This window comes from Epinephelus lanceolatus, chromosome 20 (assembly GCF_041903045.1).
Source record: "Epinephelus lanceolatus isolate andai-2023 chromosome 20, ASM4190304v1, whole genome shotgun sequence".
NCBI lineage: Eukaryota > Metazoa > Chordata > Actinopteri > Perciformes > Serranidae > Epinephelus > Epinephelus lanceolatus.
Genome location: NC_135753.1, coordinates 22,368,177 through 22,392,498, shown reverse-complemented (window position 1 = coordinate 22,392,498; position 24,322 = coordinate 22,368,177). Strand labels below are relative to the sequence as shown.

General features: G+C 41.9%; 1 protein-coding gene across 1 annotated transcript in view; it reads left to right on the top strand.

Moving 5' to 3' along the window:
* Window positions 1-24,322, top strand: part of slco5a1 (solute carrier organic anion transporter family member 5A1) — a 50,308-nt gene that overhangs the window by 15,708 nt on the left and 10,278 nt on the right. The window contains exons 3-6 of the mRNA XM_033639154.2: window positions 9,859-9,991; window positions 10,107-10,324; window positions 16,845-17,009; window positions 23,937-24,135. Coding sequence (XP_033495045.1) covers window positions 9,859-9,991; window positions 10,107-10,324; window positions 16,845-17,009; window positions 23,937-24,135 — 715 coding nt within the window. The remainder of the gene's footprint in view (window positions 1-9,858; window positions 9,992-10,106; window positions 10,325-16,844; window positions 17,010-23,936; window positions 24,136-24,322) is intronic.

Sequence of the window (24,322 nt, the reverse complement as noted above, 5' to 3'; positions counted from 1 at the left end):
TACGGTAGATTTATGAATCAGATTGTCGCCTGCCCTTATTGCGTGCCTCACCTCTGCTGCATCAATCATGTACCATGCCACATCGCCACATGACCTGCCTCTAGATGAGAGAAGAGGTCACTGGGTCGTAGTTTGCTGTGCAGGAGAATAACTCGAGGGGGAAGGGATGGAGAGAAACAGAGTTAAGATTCCGATCAAGTCCTTTGGGCCCCTTGTGATCAGTCATGTCTTTGCTTAAGGGGCTTATAACTGTAATGCTCAGAGGTAATGTGGTTCAGAAGCCCGATGGGTGGCCTGAACGCAGATTTCCAAGTTGGAAGGGCTTTGATGTTGGTGTTCGTAGGGCTGTGTCTGGCTGATAAAGTCTCGACTCTGTGTCTGTACCAGTCTGTGCTGCCTGCAAACCAGGATCAAAGTTCTTTACTGTACTTGATCCATTAAAATATTCCTCACATCCTGCCCACATTTCATACTTATCTTAAGCTTTTACCACCCACTGTTCTGCCTGTGGGACGCCAGCGCTGTGTGGAACGCTCATTGACTGCTCGTACCTTTTAATATTACATGAGCATGAACTGGTTACGTACAGTATTCTCAGCATTTCAGCCATTGTGGTTTTATAGTTTTCATAACAGCATGCAATTAAAACCTTAATCTTGTGTCTCTCTGCTTTCAAGGCTATCTGGTAGTCCAACAGTCAGATACATTCTTAAAAATGTTATGTGCAAATCATCTCAAGTGTTCAAATATATTGAATTTAGAAAAATAATTTAGTTGTGATAAAGGGTTACCAAAATTACTGAGCTATATAACATTAGTCAGCACTGAAATCCAATTAAATGTCATGATTTTGAACCATTTCAAATCAATTTACAGGTCAAGGAAAGCATGGATTTCTAAACGTTGAGCACTCAAATGCAGTGGCATATTTATATGCCTGCTCAGGCTGTCCTCTGTTTGGGTGCCCGAGCAGTCTGGTAGGGCTCAACCAACTGGTGTGCCACCGCAAAGCTAAATCGGCATGTTATTATCACAGAGACACTATCTGCCGGCTTAACACAGCGCAGGAAATGACTTCTTGACCTGTTTGTGCCATATTGGAGCTGCGTGGTTTTTGTCTGGCTTCCATCAGTCTGTGCCTATTTTTGTGGATTATCATTCCATGTTACCAGTCCCACCCATCTAATCACTCGTCTCACTCAAACAGGCCGATATGATGTCTGTTTGTATGTATTTCTCTGTCCATGTCTGAATATCTGACTTAGTGAGAATTAGCGAGTGTAGTTGGGTTTATGTCGGTTTAGTCTGACTTCGCTTAAACTGCAACAGTTTTATCTAGCACGCTGCATTCTTATTCATTTCTACTACCTCTACTACCTACTGCTATTGGGACTTCTCCTGGCCGTTTTCTGTCCACACCCTCTCGCGTCCTCTCCCTTGATTTCCATCTCATTTCCTCCCTGACTGGTCTTAGCATTCGTACATAAAGACTTTTATTTTTTTTGCTCAATGCAGGAACACATTTATACAATAACAGCTTCTCTCCCAAGGCCATAATTAAGAATCTTAATGTGGTAAAAGCATGAGCACTGGTAAATCAGTCTGCATTATCTCTGAATTAATAGTAATTCTCACAATATCTGTTGTCCACAGCTGCTTTTACACTGTATGAAATACTTCTGCACTTCATTAAATCCTCGCAGATATTCCGAAGGCAGCAGGACAGATATGGTGATAAATCTGCAGCCTCCTATTTGCTGGAGCGCAGTGCCATTATGCACGGCCTTTCACCGTGTTTACTTTCATTAAATCGCATTCAAATGACACAAGGTTGCTACAGAATGAACGCACACAGCTCCACGCCCCTCTGACTGGTCGGCTGTAACTCTGTATTCTGCCTCTTTATGCGAGAGACATGGGATTACTGGAGCTCATCGATTGTATGCATCACAGCTTCGTTTTCAACACATTTCAGTGGTTCGTGTTTTATTCTTGAAATGCATTGTAGTGCAAATGCTGCTGTATCACATCTGAAGATATGGTGTGACAGTTAATGAGAAATACAGTAGAAAACTTTTGCTGCTCTGCACTGTCACGACAACAAAATGATTTCCCGCAGAAGCGTTTTTTTTAATTTGTTGAGCTGTTGTTGTTGTTGTCGTTGTTGTTGTGTGTCCCTGTGATTTCAGAGCTATGAGACCAGAGCATTTTTTATTCAGCACACCCTCTGATCTATATTACTCCTCATCCTACCCTTCTGCACTTTGCGCTGCAGCACATACATGAACCAAAATAGAAGGTGCGCTTGGAGACGCTCCGTACAGAACACGCTGCAGCATTAGAGGATCAGCACTCTGGCTCTCCACAGCAAATGGATTTACAGAAAACATTCCTTTGATATACAATGTTCTGCTTGTGTGTTTAGGTCTGGTCCAGATAACTCATGCATATTAATGCAGTTTGTCCCACTGTCCTGTGTGTGTGTGTGTGTGTGTGTGTGTGAGAGGCCTCAGTCCCCGTGCATGCCCTCTGGTTAAAACTGTAAGGTTAGGACTTGTAAGAAGACACTGCTATGTCAGCAAGTTGCCATGACAATGCTGTCATTCCCCCTATTTCATTGTCTTTTTCCTCCTCTTGTCTTTCGGGGGGGAAAGTCACATGACTGAATTGATCCCTGCACCACAGGGATACATAGAGTGGCGTCCCTCTCTTTTCGTTCTCTTTCAAATAGCAGCAGCCGCATAGATCATCTATCATACAGCTGTCACCTGCAGCCACACTTTCCAAAGAGCTTTGGGAATTGAGCTGGACTGTACAGTGTAGTACATCAGAAATCTGAAGTGTGTGCTGACGTATGACACAAAGTGGATGTTATTAAATTAAGAGGAACGGCTCATTTAGATTTTTTCTCTGTCACACAGCAGGTGTAGAAATTGATCATTATCCTATGTCAGAGTGAATAGCATAATGTTACATAAATCAACATGACACGGCTTTTGAGTAATGCTGGGAAAACAACGTGATTGCATCTTTTTGAGATTAGACAGCTCCGGTGTAATGCATTGAATACAAATCCAAGGTCGTTGTGTTGCTGCCTGCCATCCATTCCCAGGCTTGTTTGGAGGCTGACTGAGCTTTGTAGGCTAATAGCCAGGTGGAGCGCTACATAATTCATTGAAACTAAGTTTCCAGCCAGAGAGTGGAGAGGGATGACAGGGCCTTGCTCATACCTCTGCAGCCTTTATTGCAGGAAAGTGACAAGAAGGAAGCAAATCTGGAAACAAATGAGACATACTGCAAATGGCCAGCACGTAAACATCAACACATACATACACACACACGTTGTGCTCAGGTTTATTTCAGCTTGTGTGGAGTTGTGGATGTGATAAAAGGGCAGTCTGTCTAACACTGATGATTCCTCCATCTTCTGAGTTGTAGCCTCAACCTTTTAACCCTGCGGTGTTCTGACAAGGCAGTGTGTCCTTATTTTGCCCACGTAATTAAATCAAATCATTAATCTGTGGTAATGAGTTTGGCCACTGGAGAGCTGCTTCATTAGGTGCAATGTGCTTTCTCATCAGGTCCGATTTCTCTGCGTTCTCCTCCATCCGCTGCCGCTCTGGCTGCGTCTCAAGGGTGAGGGGTGAAGAGAACAGAAGGTCAGGAAAGGTTAGGAGGGTGGATGGGGGGAGCGTTGCAGACGCCATTTTATTGTTAGGGCTGAAATTCCACTCGCAGCCAGGGACACTATGGAAGCAGCTGGGTGCTTTGTATCCCAGAATTCCTTGCATTTATTGCAGAAGTTATTATCAGTTAAGGAGGGGAAGTCCAGTTGTGTGGCATTTGAAAAAACAAACTGGTGTCAAAATGTAAAATGGTATCATCTGTAATAAATATCAGTTAAGGCTGAAATGAATCGTCAGTTGAAGAGTAAATGAAAACCTATTAGCAATTTTTTATCATTAATCATTTGTTTAAGTCTTTAATTGAATAAAATGCTTCTTAAGTGCTGCTTTTCTGATTTATTTAATTTTAAATTTAAATCTTTGAGTTTTGGACTTTACACTTAATACTTTACCAAAGCTCCTACAGCTTACCAGTGAGCCGAAATGGCTGCTTCAGCGTTGATCTGCAGTGATAGTTTAAGCATAACTTTTTTAAGTATAACATAGAATCACTGCAAGATGAGCACAGATGGACGATTAGCTCTGTGTGGGGTTAGAAAAAAGCAGAGGAGCAGAATTGCGTTTTAGTTTACGACATCACCACTGCAGCTTGTTGAAGTTTTTTTGAAGGTTAAGTACCAAAGAAAGGTATCACTGGGTACCGGTACTAAATTCCTGGTATCAAAAACGGTACCGCTATCAGTACAAATGTGAATGGTATCCGGGGTGTCGGTGGCTTAGTGGTAGAGCAGGCGCCCCATGTACAAGGCTGTTGCCGCAGCGGCCCAGGTTTGATCCAGCATGTGGCCCTTTGCTGCATGTCATCCCCTCTCTCTCTCCCCCCTTCACGCTTACCTGTCCTGTCCATTAAAGGCAAAATGGCCCAAAAAATATCTTAAAAAAAAAAAAGAAAGTGAATGGTATCCAAGCCTAGCCGCAATGCTGAATAGCTATGAAGGACGGCCAGATTAACAAACCCATTAATATACAATACTTTGGATCTTCCGTGAAGATAATTTCACCAATCCAAAAGCACCACCTGGGCATTTACCTTCCCGTAATCATGCTTCCAATTTACGCTGCTCTGCTGCCATTCTCCTCTTTCTGTCTCACCCTCATTCATTCCTACAAGCTCTGAATGAGTCAGTGCAGCTCATGAATACAGAGTCAGGAGGAGCAGAGCTCTTACGGAGTGTGGAGGAGGCAGAGTGGAGACAACAGAGCAGCGCTGGTCCCTGAAGGTTAGATTTGAGAGGGATGTTGCTGAGCAAGCTTTATCACTCTGTTACACAGCAGGATCAGTCGCCACAGACTGCAGCCCAGCTCCTCTCCTTTCCTCTCCCTCTGTTTCCTCATGTTCCATCACTCTCTCGCTCCCCGCTCTCAGATGTTCTTCCGTTTCTTCCTGCCTCATCTGTTTTCTTTGTCTCTGCTTTCTCTCCCCGCCACTCGTCTCTGTTTATCAGTTTTTATTTCTTTCTGTATCCCACTATATTGCCTTTCTCTTCTCCAGATTATTGGCAAGTAAATCTCTTCTTCGTCTTCCTGACACCACTGAGTCCATCCATCACAAACAGTGGAGCTGAAACACTAAATTGGGGTCAACGATGCACTATAAAACTCTCTAACCTCTGTCTAATCCCGCCTCCACTCTTACCTTTAACGCCCTTGCACCTCCCATCTCACGTGTCCATGTGCATGCACGTTTCAGTGTTCATGTGTGTGTTTAATATGCAGTGAGGGAGTGACCTTGGCTGACGTTAAAGGGACTGAGTTGCAATTGATGCTATAGTGCTTCTTGATGGGTTCTTTTCAATGCTTGTGTGTGTGTGTGTGTGTTTGTTTTTTTCCCAGGCCGGTGCAATAAACATCAGTATCTTGTTGCTGACATCATATTCTGCTTATAGCATGTTAACTTGCACGCTCTGTGACTTTATCCTCAATATGTATCTTCTCATGCAAGTCTAATGCATATAACAAAGTCAGCACAAAATAACACAACATACTGAAAGTCAAGCCGAATGGTCACAGTAGGAGGTTTAGATGCTGACTTTGTAAAACATAAGAGTGAGAAGCCAATAACTGCAATGGCGAGCTCCTAATCCATTACCTCTGCACGTGTAGAAAGCCATATGAAGCCTATAATGTATCGTCCTTCACGTGCTGCTGGTAAAGGTCTATTGCGTAATTGGGTAAAGTGAGCCTGTGGCGTGCCATGCGTTCTGCATTGGCATTCAGCCCCTGTGCTCCACTGACGTCTGCCACCGCAGCATGTGTGTTTGTGTGTGATGGAGCGCTGCTGCTGTGCCAGCATATTCCTCAATCCGATGGGTCTGCCTTGGCTGCCCTTCAGCCCGGCTGCAACCCTTCAATCCCCTCATCCCTAAATATCTGAATGGAGCCTGTGCCAGGCAAGCAGGGTAGGGCGACGAGTCAAGCACGGTTTATGACCCCCTGTGTCCTCCAGTCGGGCAGAACACTGTTAACGTGATAGATGGAGTGGCAAGATAAGCGCTTACACAATCACCCAAGGGGGATAAAATATGGCCGTTCCCGCCTGGGTGACCAAGAAAGGGGATGATGGAGATTGGAGGGCAACCAAAGGACCATAGTTGGTGCTCAACCTTGGCCTGACGAGTGAATGGCTGACTGCGCCAGGTGTATCTGGTTCAAGCCAAATTGTGTTTAAATGATGTCCAGTTATATTTGGGGCACAGGAAGGGTCAGCAGTTGGAAAAGTGATGTGATGATTCATTGATAGGCTTTTCTTCATGTGGCACTGTACTGCAAAAATGTCCATCTTGACTGTTAGTTTAGTATTATTGAGGCTTCTAATCCTGTAAGGTTTAAAGGAATATTTCACCCTCTCAAATGACTGTATGTCAATTACTTGCTCTGTGTTATGTTTACTTCATGAAAAAAAAAAGTTTTTTGCATGCCTGCGCTGAACAAAGAATCCAAAAACTGTGACATTTCTTTATAAATTGAAGTCATAGGCGACCCACCGTGTCTAACAACAGCTAAACTATATCAAAACATCTGTTTACAGACTCTCACACAACTTGTAGTATAATCCAAGTCTCAGTTATCCAGTCGGATGCTCAGTACTCTACAAACAGACAGACTTTTTCGATGGGAAACTGAACAGGAAGTAAAACTTAGGTACAGTCTCTTCAAAACCAGACTTCATTGACAAAAACAGTAATTTTACTTTGCTGAACACAGGAGCTGCTGGTCAACCACTTCCTTGTTTGTTATTGTGTGACTTTGGTGTTTTAAATGGTTAGTTCAGATTCACCACGGTCACACAATAACACACAAACAAACTTATGATTGACGCAGTCGTCGACCAGCAGCTTCTGTGTTCAGTGAGGTAAAATTACTGTTTTTGTCAATGCAGTCTGGCTGTGAAGAGAGCATAGATAAATTTCACTTTTCGCTCAGTTTCTGTCGAAAAAGTCTGTGCATTTGGGAAGTCCTGAGCATATGACTGTATAAATGAGACTTGGATTATACTGCACGAGTTGTGCGAGAGTTTGTAGATGGATGTTTGATATAGTTTTGCTGTTGTTAAACACGGATGCCTATGACTCTAATTCATCAAGAATTTTCTTTGTATTTCGATTCTCCGTTCACTGTGGAGTTTTCAACACAAATCCATCATTAGAAGGGGTCAGTAATTGATACACAAATTATCATTTGAGAGGCAAAGTATTCCTTTAAACTTAAGCAATAGCGAAGTCACATACATAATGGTTGTGTCCATTAATATTTCTATTATTAACCTGCTCAAAACTGTATAACATATTTTTGAAGAGTCACCCTGTTCTGAAGCTTGATCAAGAGTCAGGAAAACTGGGGCGTTGGTGGCTTAGTGGTAGAGCAGGTGCCCCATGTACAAGGCTGTTGCCGCAGCGGCCCGGGTTCGAGTCCAGCCTGTGGCCCTTTGCTGCATGTCATTCCCCTTCTCTCTCTCCCCCTTTCACACTTAACTGTCCTGTCCATTAAAGGCAAAAAAATGGCCAAAAAAATATCTTTAAAAAAAAAAGAGTCAGGAGAACTGAATCTGAAAACCTCTGCAATCTCTAAAATCATGTGTACCAAGTGCTCAGAGTCATTCTCATCTTTAAACTGTCGGCTTTATAGCCATCCTTTCTATCACGGACTATATTCAGTGCTTTATTGATGGAAATTATTTTGCTGTGTACCACAAAAGCATGATTCACTGGCTCAGGTTTTGTGAGATGGTTTTTAATTTCAAGATGGAGATATTAAGATAAGACCTCACGCTGTCCTTGCCAACAATAGTTAATTGTTTATTGTCTCTGGGTGGGTAATTTCTCCAGTTACACTGTGTAACAGATCGACTGCTGCCGTGAAGTGACTCTCCAGTCAGCAGGATATGAGAAATGGCGCAGTGAAAGGAGTTAAAAAGATGAAATATGATATGTGAGAGAGCGGCAGGAGAAGTGAAAGAAGGACACCTGGACACCTGCTTCAGGTGCTTAGAGAAGTGATTCATGTCTGTAAGATTTATAGGACTGAAACTGCCACAGACTGTCAGGCTCTCACTTTCATATGTTCATATATGTTTCATTTATATTTTGAAACGTATACACTCACATAGACAAGCTTAATGTGCGCCGAAAGTCGTAAAAATGAGTGATCACCAGAGTCTTTGGAGCCACGGGAATCGACCATTGTTGTCTTGCATTTTGTGTTCATGCGTGCAAGCATGTGTGTGTGTCTGCTCTAGGCTGATAAGAGGATTTGTTGAAGGGCCTTTTGTTCTTAAAGCAATATTTTCCTCTCATTCTCTTTTTCCCAATAGTTTTGTTTAAAGAAGCCATGATTTAATTAAGTGTAGATAAGGATTTGGGCTTTGGGACATTGTTGGAACTGCACTATAGAAGCGAACACGTGCTCGATTGGCCATATCCGGGGATTAAAGGAGGTCCACAAGCACTCAAAACATTAGGATGAAAATATGAGGGCGGCAGAAGATGCAAGCCTCTTGGGATGTAGGGATGCTATATGCAAATGTTGGCGGGGCAGCTGAAACATTTGGTGAAACAGACTGAGATGAAATGGCTTTTGAGCTTCCATTCTGACGAAAACAAACTTTGCTGAAGTGTGTGTGCGCATGCACGCATTTGTTACGTAATCTGGCAGAGATGAGGTGTTCCGCTGGTCTCAGGGGAAGAGATTAGACATTTGAGGATTGGTCTAGATACACAGCACACCTGCTGCTAAACACAGACACCAGCACACTCTTACACATGTGCGCACACACACTTATGACGGAGTTTAGTGCCAGCATCCAAGAAAAGTGACATTTGACAGACACAAATGGAGGAACAGGAACATTTTGCTAGGTGTGTGAATGTGTGAGAGTGATGAGGCATGTGATTTGTAGCCGTCTTGCCGATTAAAATTAAAATATAACCGCTAAGTCTACTTGAGGGTGAGAATTATGTCATTCACACAAACATTTTAATGCATATTCACACACAACCATCATGAAGAGCTAATCCCTCCCCCCAGTCACGCAAACACACACTCACACCCTGACGGCTAGCAGCAATGTTCCAGGTGTAATTATAGAAAGTTTGCCCCATGATTACAGCTAGTAAATGGCTTTGACTCGCGTCTCCGCTGGATGTCCGCAGGAGGTTTTTCCACTTGTCCAACTAAGGTTATCTAACTTTAATGAGTTTTTCCCTTCCTGCGGGCAAAGCGACGGAGTGCGATAGGCTTACCTCTGTGAGGGTCTGAGAGCCTTCCAAGGGTTAATGTTTCGCCCCCGCTCACTCTGAGGTTTGCTGATGTGGGAGAGCCGCTGGCGTGCCCTCAGGTCAACCCGAGACCTCTGGAGCTTTCAGGTCGGTTGTTACAGACGCTTCAAAAGCTGTGATAAATGACCTCAGGGCTGGTGGCAAGTTCCCACTGATATCAGTGCAGGTGTTCTGAGTATGCTGCGCAATGCATCAGGGGTAATGAACTGCTCCCACAAGTCTGAGTTAAACAGTTAACAGTGGGTCATTAAGAGCATTAATGGAGAATGAGGAAAAACTTGAAGGCTCTCAAAGTGTTGACTTCCTGTGTTGTTAATGAGAGCTCATTTAGCCTCATCTAGGAAAGCAGTTTAAAGAGAATTTGAATTTCTGATTGGCTCTGCCTGTTTCTTTTCTAGCCATCATGTATGTGATGGGAGCCCTGGGACCTGCAGCTGGCTACCTGCTAGGAGGTGTCCTCATCGGCTTCTACGTCGACCCCAAAACTGTAGTAAACATCGACCAGAGTGACCCCCGCTTTGTCGGCAACTGGTAAATATGCATGTGCATCTGCATGACTGTCCGAGTCCTTATGTGCCTTTGCCTTTGCGGTGATCAGTCTGTTCTCTGTAGCCTTTACAACCCATCTGTTGTTTCTTCCTCTCAGGTGGAGTGGCTTTCTCTTGTGTGCCATAGCCATGCTTCTGGTCATCTTTCCAATGTTTGCCTTCCCCAAAAAGCTGCCCCCACGCCACAAAAAGAGGAAGAAGAAAAAGATTGGCTCGCCAGACGACGTGTCCAGCGACGACGATGTGATGAAGGAGAAATCCGGCAGCAAGGGCCAGAATGTCTCCTCCTCCATGGGCTTTGGAAAGGACATCAAAGGTGAGGAACAGATAATATCAGTCTTGGTTTTGCACCTCTGGAGGTGTTACAAGTTCCTTACATAGAGGAACTGTGAGCTATTGATGTGCAAATTGCCCATAATTCAATCAATGCCCATGATTAGTCATTTTATCTAACAGTTGGTGCTCCATTTAGATTTCCTTTTAAAGATGTTATTGATTAGTGACGGAGGAGGCTGTCCGCACAGTTGAAACAAAAGAACTGGTGTGCTCAGCTCAAATGTTTTGCAAGTATAATGGGTGCAGAGTCAAAAATCATAAAATAAAAAAGGAAGTCATCAGAACTCACAAATAAGTATATGGTGCTTCCAGTGATGCATGGCAGAAGACAACGGACACATTGCAGCAATCATGCATTCTTAAACTAGAATTAAAACATCAAATTAGGAAAATTGGAGATGCTGTGAGAGTATTTTTTATGTTTTCTCTGAGCCAGATATAACAGGAATCTCCTGGTTTTCCCTCAGAGAGCTCCCTAGTTAAGCAGAATCCTGTTTCAGTGTTTCCCAGTTTCCTCTTTGACTGATTTTTCTCTCAGTCAGACAGCTCTTTCTCTCTTTTAAATGAGCTCTCGGGGGAACTCAGTCACGTTTCCACACACAAGAGCAGACAGTCCTGGCAGCAGAGCAAAACTGTAGAATGCATGTTTGCTCTCACACTCTTTATTATATGCAAAATAACTAAAGTGAATCCTAATATTTATTTAAATGGATGCATACTCATATATTCATGCTGTTGTGCATTCTCCACAGCAGTCCGGACAGGATTGTGTCTCTGAAAGCAGATAACACATAATGTAACCATGAATGCATTATAGCTTCTACAGGCCAGTGGCAGCTCTCCTGCTGTTTTACTCGTCCCAGCAGGATGTTTTGAGCTGTTGTGCAAACTACATCCAATTTTGCAGACTCAGGCCCTTCAATGTTTGGGTCTGTAATATATTATAGTGCTGTGCGTGTCCTTCTATAGCGGTGTGTGTGTGTGTGTGTGTGTGTGTGTGTGTGTGTGTGTGTGTGTGTTTGTCCATAGAACAAATTCAGCACTTTCTATGAAAGATATGCTGAACCAAAGTGGCTGTTTTCACCAAGCATTTTTTTGCCCTTCATATCATCAGCAAACAGTGAAAAATGCTAACACTCAATATTTTCAGTAATACACGTCAGGGACGCTCTTTTGATTACGGAATATTCCAGACCTTGGTCAACTGCTGTGTTGGAGCAATTCTTTACATTTCATGGACTTTGCATCTCATGGAATTTTAGCTAGTATATAATCTATACTAGCTCATATATTTGGCTTCAGTTTCTCTGCTGTTAGATGAATAACTGCAGCTACATAATGCATATTACAATCATATGTCAATGGCCGATAACTGACCTGACGGCTAATAAAATACAGATACAGTAATACAAAGTGATATTTAAAAAAAAAAAAAAGTTTCAACAATTACTTTCAAATTAGGTTTGACTCAAGACTCACTATTTGATTCCATCCAAATTCAATATTTAAAGTTAAGATGAGGGAAAGTGACTTCAGGAATTAATCAGTTGACTTATTGCTTGTCAAGTACATCTAGGTGATTTCTTAAATATCTTGTTTAACAGCTTGATAAACAGTCCAAAGCCCAAATATACTCAGACTACAAAGATCTTAAACAGAAAACCAGATAAATGATTTAAACATTCATTCATTTTCAGTAATTGCTTATCCTGTTAGGGGTTGCGGGGGGCTGGAGCAAATCTCAGCTGACACTGGGCAAGAGGTGGTGTACACCCTGGACAGGTCACCAGACTATCACAGGGCTAACACATGGAGACAGACAACCATTCACACCTATGGATAGTTTAAAGTCACCAATGAACCTGCATGTCTTTGGACTGTGGGAGGAAGCTGGAGTACCCAGAGAGAACCCACGCTGACACGGGGAGAACATGCAAACTCTGCACAGAAGGGCTCCCCCATCACAAGGGTTAAAAAAAACAAAAACCTCTTGCTGTGTGGCGACAGTGCTAAGCGCAGCACCACCTTGCCGCCAAACAATTAACAATTATTTAGATAGCTGGCGATAAATTTTCTGTCGATAGACTAATCATTTGTTATTATCAGGATTATATGTAAATGTAACTTTTGTCTAATTCATGAATTATTTTCCACCCAAATCTGGATGAAAGTGGCCTGCTGATTTCGGGGGATTTTGTGGTGTCTGGCAATGAGGATTGCAGAGTTCAACCAGCTGAAACTTCTTCTGGTTAGAATTCCTTCAGTGTTAGTTGCTCAGGAGGATTTTACCGGGAGCCATATTCTACGCAGAGGTCCCTTCCTCTCCAAAACAAATGGACTAGGTAATTTAAACCGGTAACACACTGAGTAAAGCAGTTTCATGTTAAAAAAAAATAGGTGTTTCTCTGATGCTGTTCATTGCAGAGGGGCTGCTAACTATAGTGGCCGACATGACAATGTGAATGGCCCGGTCTAAAGCCACTGTTTGGTTTGTCCGCTCTGGTCTACTGTAGAAACATAGTGGTGCAACATGGCAGACTCTGTGAAAGAAGACCTGCTCCCTATGTAGATATAAACATCTTATTCTCAGGTAACTAATACACAGCGATTCTTATTTTAAGGTGATTATACACTAAAGAAAACATATTTATAATATTACATTCCATTTCTGCCAATATTACAGATTACAGAATTGTAAAGAATCGAAAACCAATTCTGTGTCTTTTGAGAGGAGGTACAGGGATCATCTACACCATTGTTGTTGAACATTTGTTCTTATATTAGATCTACTGCTTTGACTTTACCAGCTTCATGGCGTGACTTGTATGAGCTATATTAGTGTATTTACAGATAGTACAAATAATATGCTATTAACACCCGCTAAGCAAAAGCAGATGGATGAAATAGTTTGACAGAGTCATCAAATAAATTCTCACAACAAAATAGCGTGTGTGGCAAGTATTGCGAGCCAGTGGTCTGTCTGATTGAGGGAGCAGCTGCTGTAGACGTCAACAGGACCTCGCCATCTGTCCCCCTCCAGACAACTTTACAGCACAGCTCCATGGGAATGAAATAATGAGCGTCACTATTCTATTCATACCTTTTGATCTGAGATAACACTGACAGATGCTAAAATTTTCCCACCTACAACAAGATTAGTTGAATCAGTGCTGAGATGGCTATCCCCAAATCAAGGCACCGTGCCACCCACTCAGGCTGGCCAGCTTTATGATTACCGCCCTTCTAAAAGGCAATAATAATCCACTTTAAATGCTGCCTGCCTTTTCCTTTGTTCTTTCTTCGCTAGGAATCTGTGTGTGTGTGTGTATGTGTGTGTGTGTGAAGCACATGAGACAGAAGAAGCCCCCATGATCGCCTTATGACTGTAAAGTCATAATATTTGCCCTCAGCCCAGGGCTTAAAACACTCTGGACACACACAGGACCGATCGGAGATGCCAACTGTGTGCTCAGTTAGACAAGCTGTGACCAGCCAAATGTTTGAAGTCTTACTTTGCTTTCAAATGTGGCCTTTGACAAACCACACACACACACAGGGAGAGAAAAAGACTGCACAGAAAGAAAAGAGGTTTAAGATAAAATCTGAAAACCTGAATTTAATATTTTAGTTTGAAAATTAAACGCTACCTGCGATTGCTGTCTTCTCCCATCTATCATCCCACAGATAGTTAAGGTCAAGGGTAGCCAGCACAATGTTTTTCTGTCTGGAATCAGCCCCCAAAGTTCAAATTCATTTGAATAGAGAAGCTTTGCATGCACACAAGTGACCTCGCTTCTTTATGGTACCAATAATTGTTTTTGATAGAGGGACCTTTCTTGGCCTTTTTGGATTTCAACTGCCGGAAAAAAGCAAAAAGAAAATCTCTCTTTGATTTCCGTCTCTTCCTGTCTTTCTGTGAACAAGAGCTGAAGAAAAGCATCAAATTCTCACATTAAAGAAGCATCAAACCAGTAAATGTTTGACTATTATGCTTAAAAGAATTAGCAAAACAATATTTAAAATACTCCAAGGAAGCACAAATAATGTAAGGCATGTAAGGCATGCAAGAGAACAAAGGTAGACATCTGCTTTATCAGCAGTGTGCTTCAGCTCAGGGCCAGTTTGGACATGTAGTCCCTGCAGCATGTCCTGGGTCCTTCCGCAGAACATCCTAACCAGGAGCCCAAACTACATCAGCTTTATAATGTAGAGAAGCAGCAGCTTGAATCTGAGGTCCCTGTGGATTGCAGAGATCCCCATTCTGTCAAACCTGCTCCTGAAATCTTTTGCCCTCAGTGTTGCTGAGAGATGAAGGAGTGCGTATGTTCCAGTGACCCTGAGAACAGTGTTTTCTGCAACCTTGCGTTTCTGGCAAGGACATGTAAGGTAAACTTTGTAAATACAGGAGGCTACATATGGGAGAAATCAAGGCGACCATTACAGTAGCCTTAAAATTAATAGTTTTTCTCTTTCTCTCAATGTTATGACATGTTTATGTATTAAAGGATAAGTTCGGTATTTCTCAATCTGGACCCTATTTTCTCATGTTTTCGTGTTGGTGTTGGAGACATTCCTCAGAGATTTTGGTCCATATTGACATGATAGCATCACACAGTTGCTGCAGATTTGTCGGCTGCACATCCATGATGAGAATCTCCCGTTCCACCACATCCCAAAGGTGCTCTATTAGATTGAGATCTGGTGACTGTGGAGGCCACTGGAGTACAGTGAACTCATTGTCATGTTCAAGAAACCAGTTTGAGATGATCTGAGCTTTGTGACATGGTGCGTTATCCTGCTGGAAGTAGCCGTCAGAAGATGGGTACACTGTGGTCATAAAGGGATGGACACGGTCAGCAACAATACTCAGGTAGGCTGTGGTGTTTAAACCATGCTCAGTTGGTACTAAGGGGCCCAAAGTGTGCCAAGAAAATATCCCCCACACCATTACACCACCACCACCAGCCTGAACCGTTGATACAAGGCAGGATGGATCCATGCTTTCATGTTGTTTACACCAAATTCTGACCCTACCATCTGAATGTGGCAGCAGAAATCCAGACTCATCAGACCAGGCAACGTTTTTCCAATCTTCTGTTGTCCAGTTTTGGTGAGCCTGTGTGAACTGTAGCCTCAGTTTCCTGTTGTTAGCTGACAGGAGTGGCACCTGGTGTGGTCTTCTGCTGCTGTAGCCCATCTGCTTCAAGGTCTATCTTTGTAGGGATCCTTTCCATAATATTGTCAGACACTTATCATAACATTCTGAGCCCGTCAGTGACAAAAACAAGCACTTTCAGTGGATGTAAAATGACATTGCCAACATGCCCCGAGTGGCTGCAAAGCTCTCTCTTGCTCTCTTACTGGACGGTTTTTAAACTTTGTTGTTCCCATTAGTCACTTGAACACAAAAACATGGGAAAATAGGGTCCAGGTTTTAAATGACTGCAGTCTCTCTTTAAACAGGATGTTGGGATGGGGCTTTGGGTTGAGAGGAACAGATGGTTTGAATTTGGCAGAAGGACAGGAAAATGCACATTTTAAATGTAAATGGTCATTTAAGGCTGTCAGCAGACACATGTATTGGACTGGTGTGTGGATAGCATGTTGGTGTAATGATTTCGGGGATAGTCGTTCAACTGGGAGTTCCACATTTGAGTTGCCATGACAGCAAGCATCTGCCTCACTGATGTGCCAGAGAGTAAGAAACTGAATCCCCATTAGCTCCTGTTTGGAAAATGTGTTTGCGTTTCTTCGGTTGGATAGGAGGTGACATCAGAGGTTTATCTCTGGACAGCAACAGATCAATAGAGTAACTGTTTCATTCTGCCTGGTAACAGTAGTGTACTTACAGTTTGACCACATGACTCTTAGAAGTGGCAGGATGAGAGGGCATTCTGCATCATGTCAGCCTAATCATATGGACACTGCCCTCAGGCAGACATAAAGGGCATGTTTGCCCTTGTTATGATGAACCAAGGATGACAGCATTCAGGCTGGATTTGCAGAGCTTGGTTTGTTTTGGGCTCGCAGCAGAGATGCACATGATCCACAAACTTGCATTGTGCAGCAGAACTTGCTGGTAGCGATACGAGTTTCTTCAAGCTTCATAGGGTTTCAGGCTACAATGAGCATCTGTGTGTTTATGCCTTGTTGTTTGTTCCTGCAGTCCTGCGTGAAACAGGAATACTTACCCAGATGTAATGAGACATGGTTGAATGCCCAAGTGTGTATTTATGTGTTTCAGAGACATTTTAAGATGGTGTTAACTTTTACTCCGTTATTACCTAAGGTTATTGTGACACAAGGTTTATTTGTGTTACAGATGCCGTCTTCTCTGCCTTTTCTTAATTACAGCTTTCCAGTAATGATTCTTCTTGTGATGATTCTGTCGACTTCAGTTGGGGTGGGCGTGAGTGAGAGCCAAATTAAGAGACTGATTGTGTGTTAATTACAGCACCACAGTAATGGAGCGCTCTGTCTTGTCTTGTATCCCTCCCCAGACCTGCCCAAGGCAGCCCTGAGGATCCTCAGCAACATGACCTTCCTGTTCGTCAGCCTGTCCTACACAGCAGAGTGCGCCATCGTCACTGCCTTCATCACCTTCATCCCCAAGTTTATTGAGTCACAGTTTGGTATCCCCGCCTCCAACGCCAGCATATATACTGGTAAGTGTGTCTTTGTAAAGTGAGTCTTGGCTGACTCACTGTGTTTGTTTTCAGCATTTTTTTCTTTTCTTTTCACTTCATCACAGTTGTACAGCAGATTCATACATATTTTTGAGTTGTCTTGTGAGTCATTGCACTCACCGTCCCCTGTGGGCTGCCATCAAGGATGTGTGGTAGCTTGTAATGAGGGTTTTTTAGAATATGTTCTGAGCAGCGAAGTAAAATAATTTTTTATTTCCACTGAAAATGATGCAGTAGAACAAGATGGTACCAACATTAGCTGCCTGTAGAAGAAAAAGTTGAGGTGAATGAAATTAAGAATTAAAACAACTAGGGATTTAACAAACTAATTTCAGTAGTGATGTGCGACTTCAGAGTGCTTGTATTGTCTGACCAACTGTTCCAAACCGACTGTGCAGATAATCCTCACAGTTTGAAAAAGTGGAACCAGCAACTGTTTTCTATCTATACTACAGAAATTAGTCCAAGGATTAAGTCCTTTACTTGCCTTGTTACGTTGAAGTAAATTAAATTAAATTAGATTCAATTCAATTCAGTTCAGTTCAACTCAATTTTATTTATAAAGCCCAATATCACATATCACAATTTGCCTCAGAGGGCTTTACAGCATACGACATCCCCCCTGATAATAGTGTTTCAGTAACATATATGTTATAAGTAAATATCAGTGTATTACAATCTATGTGAGTGACAGTAATAATTATATGTGTACAATAATAGTAGAAGTATGAAAATAATAGCAGTAGTAGTTGGTATCAGGCAGGACCACTATTGATGCAAACTTGAAAACTGTTTTTCTGCCGTGCCTCAATGAACGAAGAATCCAAAAACTGAGAAAGTTGTTGATAAATTGAAATAAAAAGGAGCGCGTTTAACAACAGCAAAACACTTCTTCCCAAACTCATACATTTTTGCTAAACCTTCCTTTTTAAAAAACTTACGCATAGAAGCTCAAATGCATGCAGTTGCCCAAGTACGCTATTTGTCCATGCGTCAGACTGTTGACGTAGAAATGTTTCAAATAGTAAGTTTTTTGCAAAAATGCTTGTATTTATGAAGTACTGAGTATATGACGGGATAAATAAGGCTTGGATTATACTGCACGAGTTGTGTGAGAGTTTGTAAACAGATGTTTTGACATTTGCATTTTTGCTGTTGTTAAACGTGGACCACGTTTACTTTAGTTTATCAAGAATTTTTCTGTTTTTTTTAAATCCTTCATTCATTGTGGAGGCATGCCAGAAAAAAATATGTTTTTCGTCACAAATTCAGTGAAGCACAGGGTAACTGATATACAAATGATTATTTTGTTGGTTAAGTATTCCTTTAATTAAGAGGTTGTTACATCACTTAAAATAAGCACAAATTTGGTAAGAAAATCTCAACAATTGAGGGTAAATGAACCAAGAAAATTAGATCTTCCTCCTCCGTATGTTCTGCCATGACTTTCCAGCCATGAGAAAGAAATGCTGGGAATATGGGATTTAAAAAGCAATAGTCTTTAGGTACAAGGTATTGTGTATTTATTTGCATATAATGCAGAAATAAAGCTGTCATTTTGTAGGTTTATTGAATGGTATAAGAAAAGATCTGCAATAACCCACACTATGAGATCAATGAGGTCTCTGCAAAGACCTATTTAGAATGTATTTAATATTACCCTAGTCTACAGCACTTAAAAAAATACTAGATTGTTTGTTTATTGAGATATATCTAATCGGTACATGGAAGCAAATATATTATTATTGTGAGATTTAAACCTGCATGTAGAATATTTACATAAATATACCTACATATTAATTTAGGAAACACATTATTGTATTTGTAGGAAATACGTTTTGAAAAAACGGTTTGTACAGCACAATGTGTTTGTTCTGATGTTGGGCAGGAGGACAAATGTTGCATCACCACGCACTGCATGTACCATTAGTCTGTACCAGTTCAAGCTCACATTTGTTCTCACCTCTCCACGTGCACACGGTGATTCACAGTCAGAGGGCAGCGCTATGAGTCATTGCAGACTTTTATTCAATGATGAGCTTCCATTACGTCCCCTGACTGTAACACAAGTCTCTATTGACTGCGGGAGACACATTTATCATAATGTGGTCACACACACACACACACACACACACACACACACACCCCCCACCCTCCACTGGGCCTGTAATTTGTGCACCACATATGTAGCATGGACAAATCCCTCAGTCGTGTCTAAGCCAGTGGTTCTAATACACGACTAATCTGGTATCAGGATTATTTCAGCAAGGAGTGATTGAAAACTCAATTATGCCTGTGAATGAAAAAAGGTGTGTGTGTGTCAAGTATTTTGGTGGCTAACATATGGTCATCTCTAGATGCACATACACACCCACATACACAATACCATTGCCTCATCTCATCTGCCTGTTGCCAGGATACAAGGGGTAAGGGCAAATGGGTAGTGCAGTTGCCATGGCTACCCAAACGATGCCACGCTGCTGGGATGTGATGGTGGTTGGCGAGGAGGAGGAGGAGGAGAGGGCACTCCTGTTGATGGGAGCACAGTGCTTCCTCAGGCAGACAGATGGACGGACCAACTGTGACATTTCCCTGTTGATTGTGAGGGATTGTTTTTAAAGAACGACCAGAATACCAGACAGTGATTGTGCATGCGTAAAATATTTGTTATGTTTTCACATAAATGGTAATACCAGTAGACTCAGGCTTTGATTGATTTTAGTTTTAATCTGTTTCATAAAACCAAATACAATTAGGATTACAATTAGGATTAGCTTTCCACAATTTTTAAGCAACTGAAGGTGATATTTAACCCTTTGAAACCTGGAGCAACATCGCTTTTCTTGTGCTGCTCTCAGATGCCTTTCACAAGTATTAAATCTTTTGAACCTTGAGCAAATTTGTGCTATTTTTGGGCGAAAGGCAATGAGCAACTTGGTAAGAAATGCCCCGCAAATTGCAAAAAGTGTATAGGTTTAGAAAATTATTTTAAAAAAATTAGGGGGAAAAGGAAAAAAATAGGGGGAAAAAAATATAATTATTATTATTATTTCATTTTTAAAATTATGACAGACATTTTTAAGTACTTTTTCCAAGTCATTTCCTTGTTTGTTTGTTTTTTAGCTTTCTATGCTTTCTTTTCTTTTCTTTTTAACTTATTTTTTGTTTTGAATTTTCTCTTTTTACTAATTTCTTGCAGAATTTTTGGGTCATTTCTTCTTTCATTGCTTATTGCCTTCTTCGGATGTTTGAAAGAAATCAAACCAATTTACTCAGGTTTCAAAGGGTAATAAAAGTGTAATGATTGAACTTAGAGAACTAAAACACTGGCTTAACAAGATATAAAAAATGTAATCAAATTTTAAAATATTTACTTTTTATCTGAATGACTACTTTTGGATAATTTTGCCTACATTGCTATTTGCTACTTAGTGGAGCTGTGTGCAACATTCAGTGTAAGTCGGGATTGTCTGCATACGGTTCTCAACATGGAGGTGGCTCTTGTATCACGAATATATGACATATAGGCCTGGAGATATCTGAGAATGACCGGAATAATATTTTGGAGGGTCAAACTAGGACCACCAGTTCAAAATCCTGGCAGGAGTCCTGCTGAAAAAACATAATACGATATTTTGTGACAAAATTGAAATTTATATGAGCCTCAGGGGTGGGATGAATGCTGGAGGCTGTGTGATAAATCAATTGCAGACAAATTTCATATTTTTGGGGGGATGCCCACTAATTTACCCATATTCACAAGAGATTGCTAAAGAAATGAGGAGCTTTGTCATATTATACTTGGGCAAAACCCTGGACAATCTCATGACCCAGGACAAATACCTCTACAAAGTGCTAGTGGCTAGCAGCGACAATGCTAACCACTGTGGTGTGACTCTAAATTGGCCCATTAACAATGAGTGTGTAATGTAAAAGGGTTCATTCATAGTAGCGATCACACAAAGAATTATCACCCAACTTTGCAGTTCCATCTCAGCTCTTCAGAGCTTTATAGTGTCTTTCAGCTCATTGCTTTGGTTTGAGGGCCCACCACTTTACTGTTTTGGTTCAGACTCTCCAATCTCAGCAATGTAATCTTCAGACAAATGTTTCCGCTTAAGATCCAGATGTTTCCCTCAGGAATCAACAGAGAGAGAAAAACTAACTAAAAAGAAAGTGAATATTGAACTTGCATTCATTAGTAACTAGAAACAAAACTTCTAATACATGCTAATGTTGCTTTACATATGCTGGTTGTGTAAATAAGCAACAATATGCTGACATGTTCACCTTATCAAATTAAAAGATGATAATTATAATTGTTGTTGTCTTTACAGCTTGTTTCTGCTGCTCCCGTGTGGGCAAAAAAATCTGTTAACGTACACTGAATAAATCCAGCTGTACTTGAGATCCAACATGGGGCCAGCAATCAGAGTCCAGCCCTAATTGTCAATGGATTGAGCATCACTTGGTTCAGTTCATTAAAGCTTTTGTACTGTCCTTGGGCTGCACAGGTCATGATGCACTTTGTGTTTCCGGCAGCACTGACAGTGCTAGAAATAAACAGAATAATTAGGTATCTAGATTTAGCAGCAATAGCCACGGTGGCTGACAAGTCCAAAGAAGAGCATATAAAGAAAAAGACATGATATCTTTGTCTCACTGTAGGAAGTGAACCACAAAAACAGCAATGTAGAAACTAAAGATGTCAAAATAATATAAATGGAAATCACAAATTACCACCTCCATGAGTCTGTATCATGCCCTGTTTAAAGAGCCACTGCTGCTACATGCTCATTAGATGTTGCTACAGAAATAGCTCTGTAACATATCACACACGCCTTCCTCAGCTGCAGTTTCCCCACTGCTGCTGTTGCTGCTCTCTGACTGTTTCTCTGACTTTGTTTCACTCTGACACCTCTCCTAATCTCACCCTCTGTTCGCTTCAGATATGCACTTTCCATCCTTATTGTGCTTCTCTTATTTCTTCTCTTATTTCTACGTCTCTGCTGCACAAGCTGCAGTTGACAGTTATAGGCAGCGCAAAAGTTTGTCATGAGATTCACTGCTTGATGTAGGATCTCTGTAACAGATTAGCACCGACATGCATACATGCACACATTTATGGAAGGATGGTTAATCCAGATAGAACAGGAGTAAGTTATTCATGTAGCATTTATAACCACAGCACAGTGTGTGCTGGCTTTATGTCACTGTGATATGATATCTGGTTTGGCTGTGTACATGTTTAATCCTGCAGAAAGCACAAGGTTTTAGCTCATAGACATGCACTTACAGGATAATGTCATGCCACAGCTGTCTGTTGCCTAGCTCTCACTGAGCGTGCTCAAAGAGACACATTTTCTATCACTGTTACACACGCACATACACAGAGATACACAGAGATACATAGAGAGAAGGCGAAGCCAGATGACATTTCTGTGCACTTGGATCACTTCTCTGCTGATCCTCTATCTTTGATGACCCTCCGCCCCCGCCGACTGACCCCATCTTGCTCGTTACCCGGCCGCGAGTCCTGTGGCAGGGCTCGAGGGCTGCCATGTGCAGCCTCCCCGGGCTTTCAGTCCTGCACGATTTGACACTTTCCACCCAGTCCATCCTGCCAGCAGCCAGCTTTGCCTGTATTCATGCTGTCAATTAGACCAGCTATAGTGGACTGGGAGCACGTGCCTCGTGCTGCCACGGTCTGAAAAGACTCACTGGTAGCCCACAGTGTAACCTGGTCACACTGATACAGCAAAGCCTCCTCTGATCCTGATCCTTTTTTTTTTTCATTTTTCTTTGAAGTGATTTATTCTTGGTGTAACAGGAGAAGTCACATTGACTGTGTTTACAAGGTCTTTAGTATCCCGGTTTTGATTGGGTTTTTTAAGTATCCCATTTTTGTGTTTGTGCATGTAAACACCATATCCCGAATTCAGAAACCGGGTTATGCCCTTTTCCCGGTTTCAAGAAACCTGGTTTTGCCACCTGGAGTACTCCGATAGAAGCCGGGATACTGGAGCATGTATACGCCTTATCCCGGTTTCATGAATGGTTCAGCTACGTCACACAGCCGGCTGAAGGATGCCCTACTCATTCTGAAGTTTTCTCTCCACTCTGAATCTGTAAACTCCATGAGAACGATCCTATCCCACCAGTCACGGCTACGTATTTTTAATCCACTGTTGCCTTGTACTGCGTGGTGGCAGTGACAGCCAAATACCTATCAAAGTTGGTGACGTATTCAATATTTGTTGTCGCTCTCTCCTTCCATTGCTGAAGATGAAGTGGATGAGCCATAGCTGTAATGCGACGTGAGTATTTACTAACACTAAGCCCGCTAGAAGCCACAGAGGTCTCATTTTTGTCTTACTTCTAAATATAATAAATATATCACATTTCCCGCTCAATCTGTTGTAAACAAAAGACGTAAAAGACGAAACACACGCCTGCGCAGATAGAATGCAGTGATCAGAAAACGGGTTACTGGTATTTATCATGTATACAGGGATATGAATAACCGGGTTTCTCTGTGTTCCATGTAAACATCATATCCCGGATATGGTCAAAGCCGGGATAAGCCTCAAAATCGGGATACTAAAGACCTTGTAAACACAGTCATTGAGATTGATGTTTCTCTTCCAAGCAACCGTGTCCAACGAGACATCATATAATCTCTCATATAAAAGCACGACATTTTAATGTTAGTCGTGTTGGTGCTGATTAAAATACTGTAGATTAGATGCACGTAGTCATTCACGCTTTACAGTAATTAATTCAGTGTTAACATTTACTTCCTGACACAAATTAGCTGCTCTATTTATGCACTGTATGTAACACCTCTGAAGTTTTTTTCTCCCCCCTCACCTCACCAGTTTCTCTTTTCTCTTATCTCTCTCACAGGTGTGATCATCGTACCCAGTGCCGGGGTGGGCATCGTGCTGGGGGGCTACATCATCAAGAAGCTGAAGCTTGGGGCCAGAGAGTCGGCCAAGCTGGCCATGATATGCAGCGGCGTGTCTCTGCTCTGCTTCTCCACACTCTTCATAGTGGGCTGTGAGAGCATCAATTTAGGAGGCATCAACATACCTTACACAACTGGGTAAGGACAAATGCAGTGTTTTTCACATTCAGACTTTATTTAGTATGGTAACAGCCGCCAAAGTATCCGGTATCCATTCTTTCTGCTAAGACGGCTGAGGCAGAGGCACCCAAAGCGCTGGTGTTAAGGAGGAAACACATATTGACAGGGAAATAAGCTTGTGATCTGTGATAGTTTCGCTTTGTAA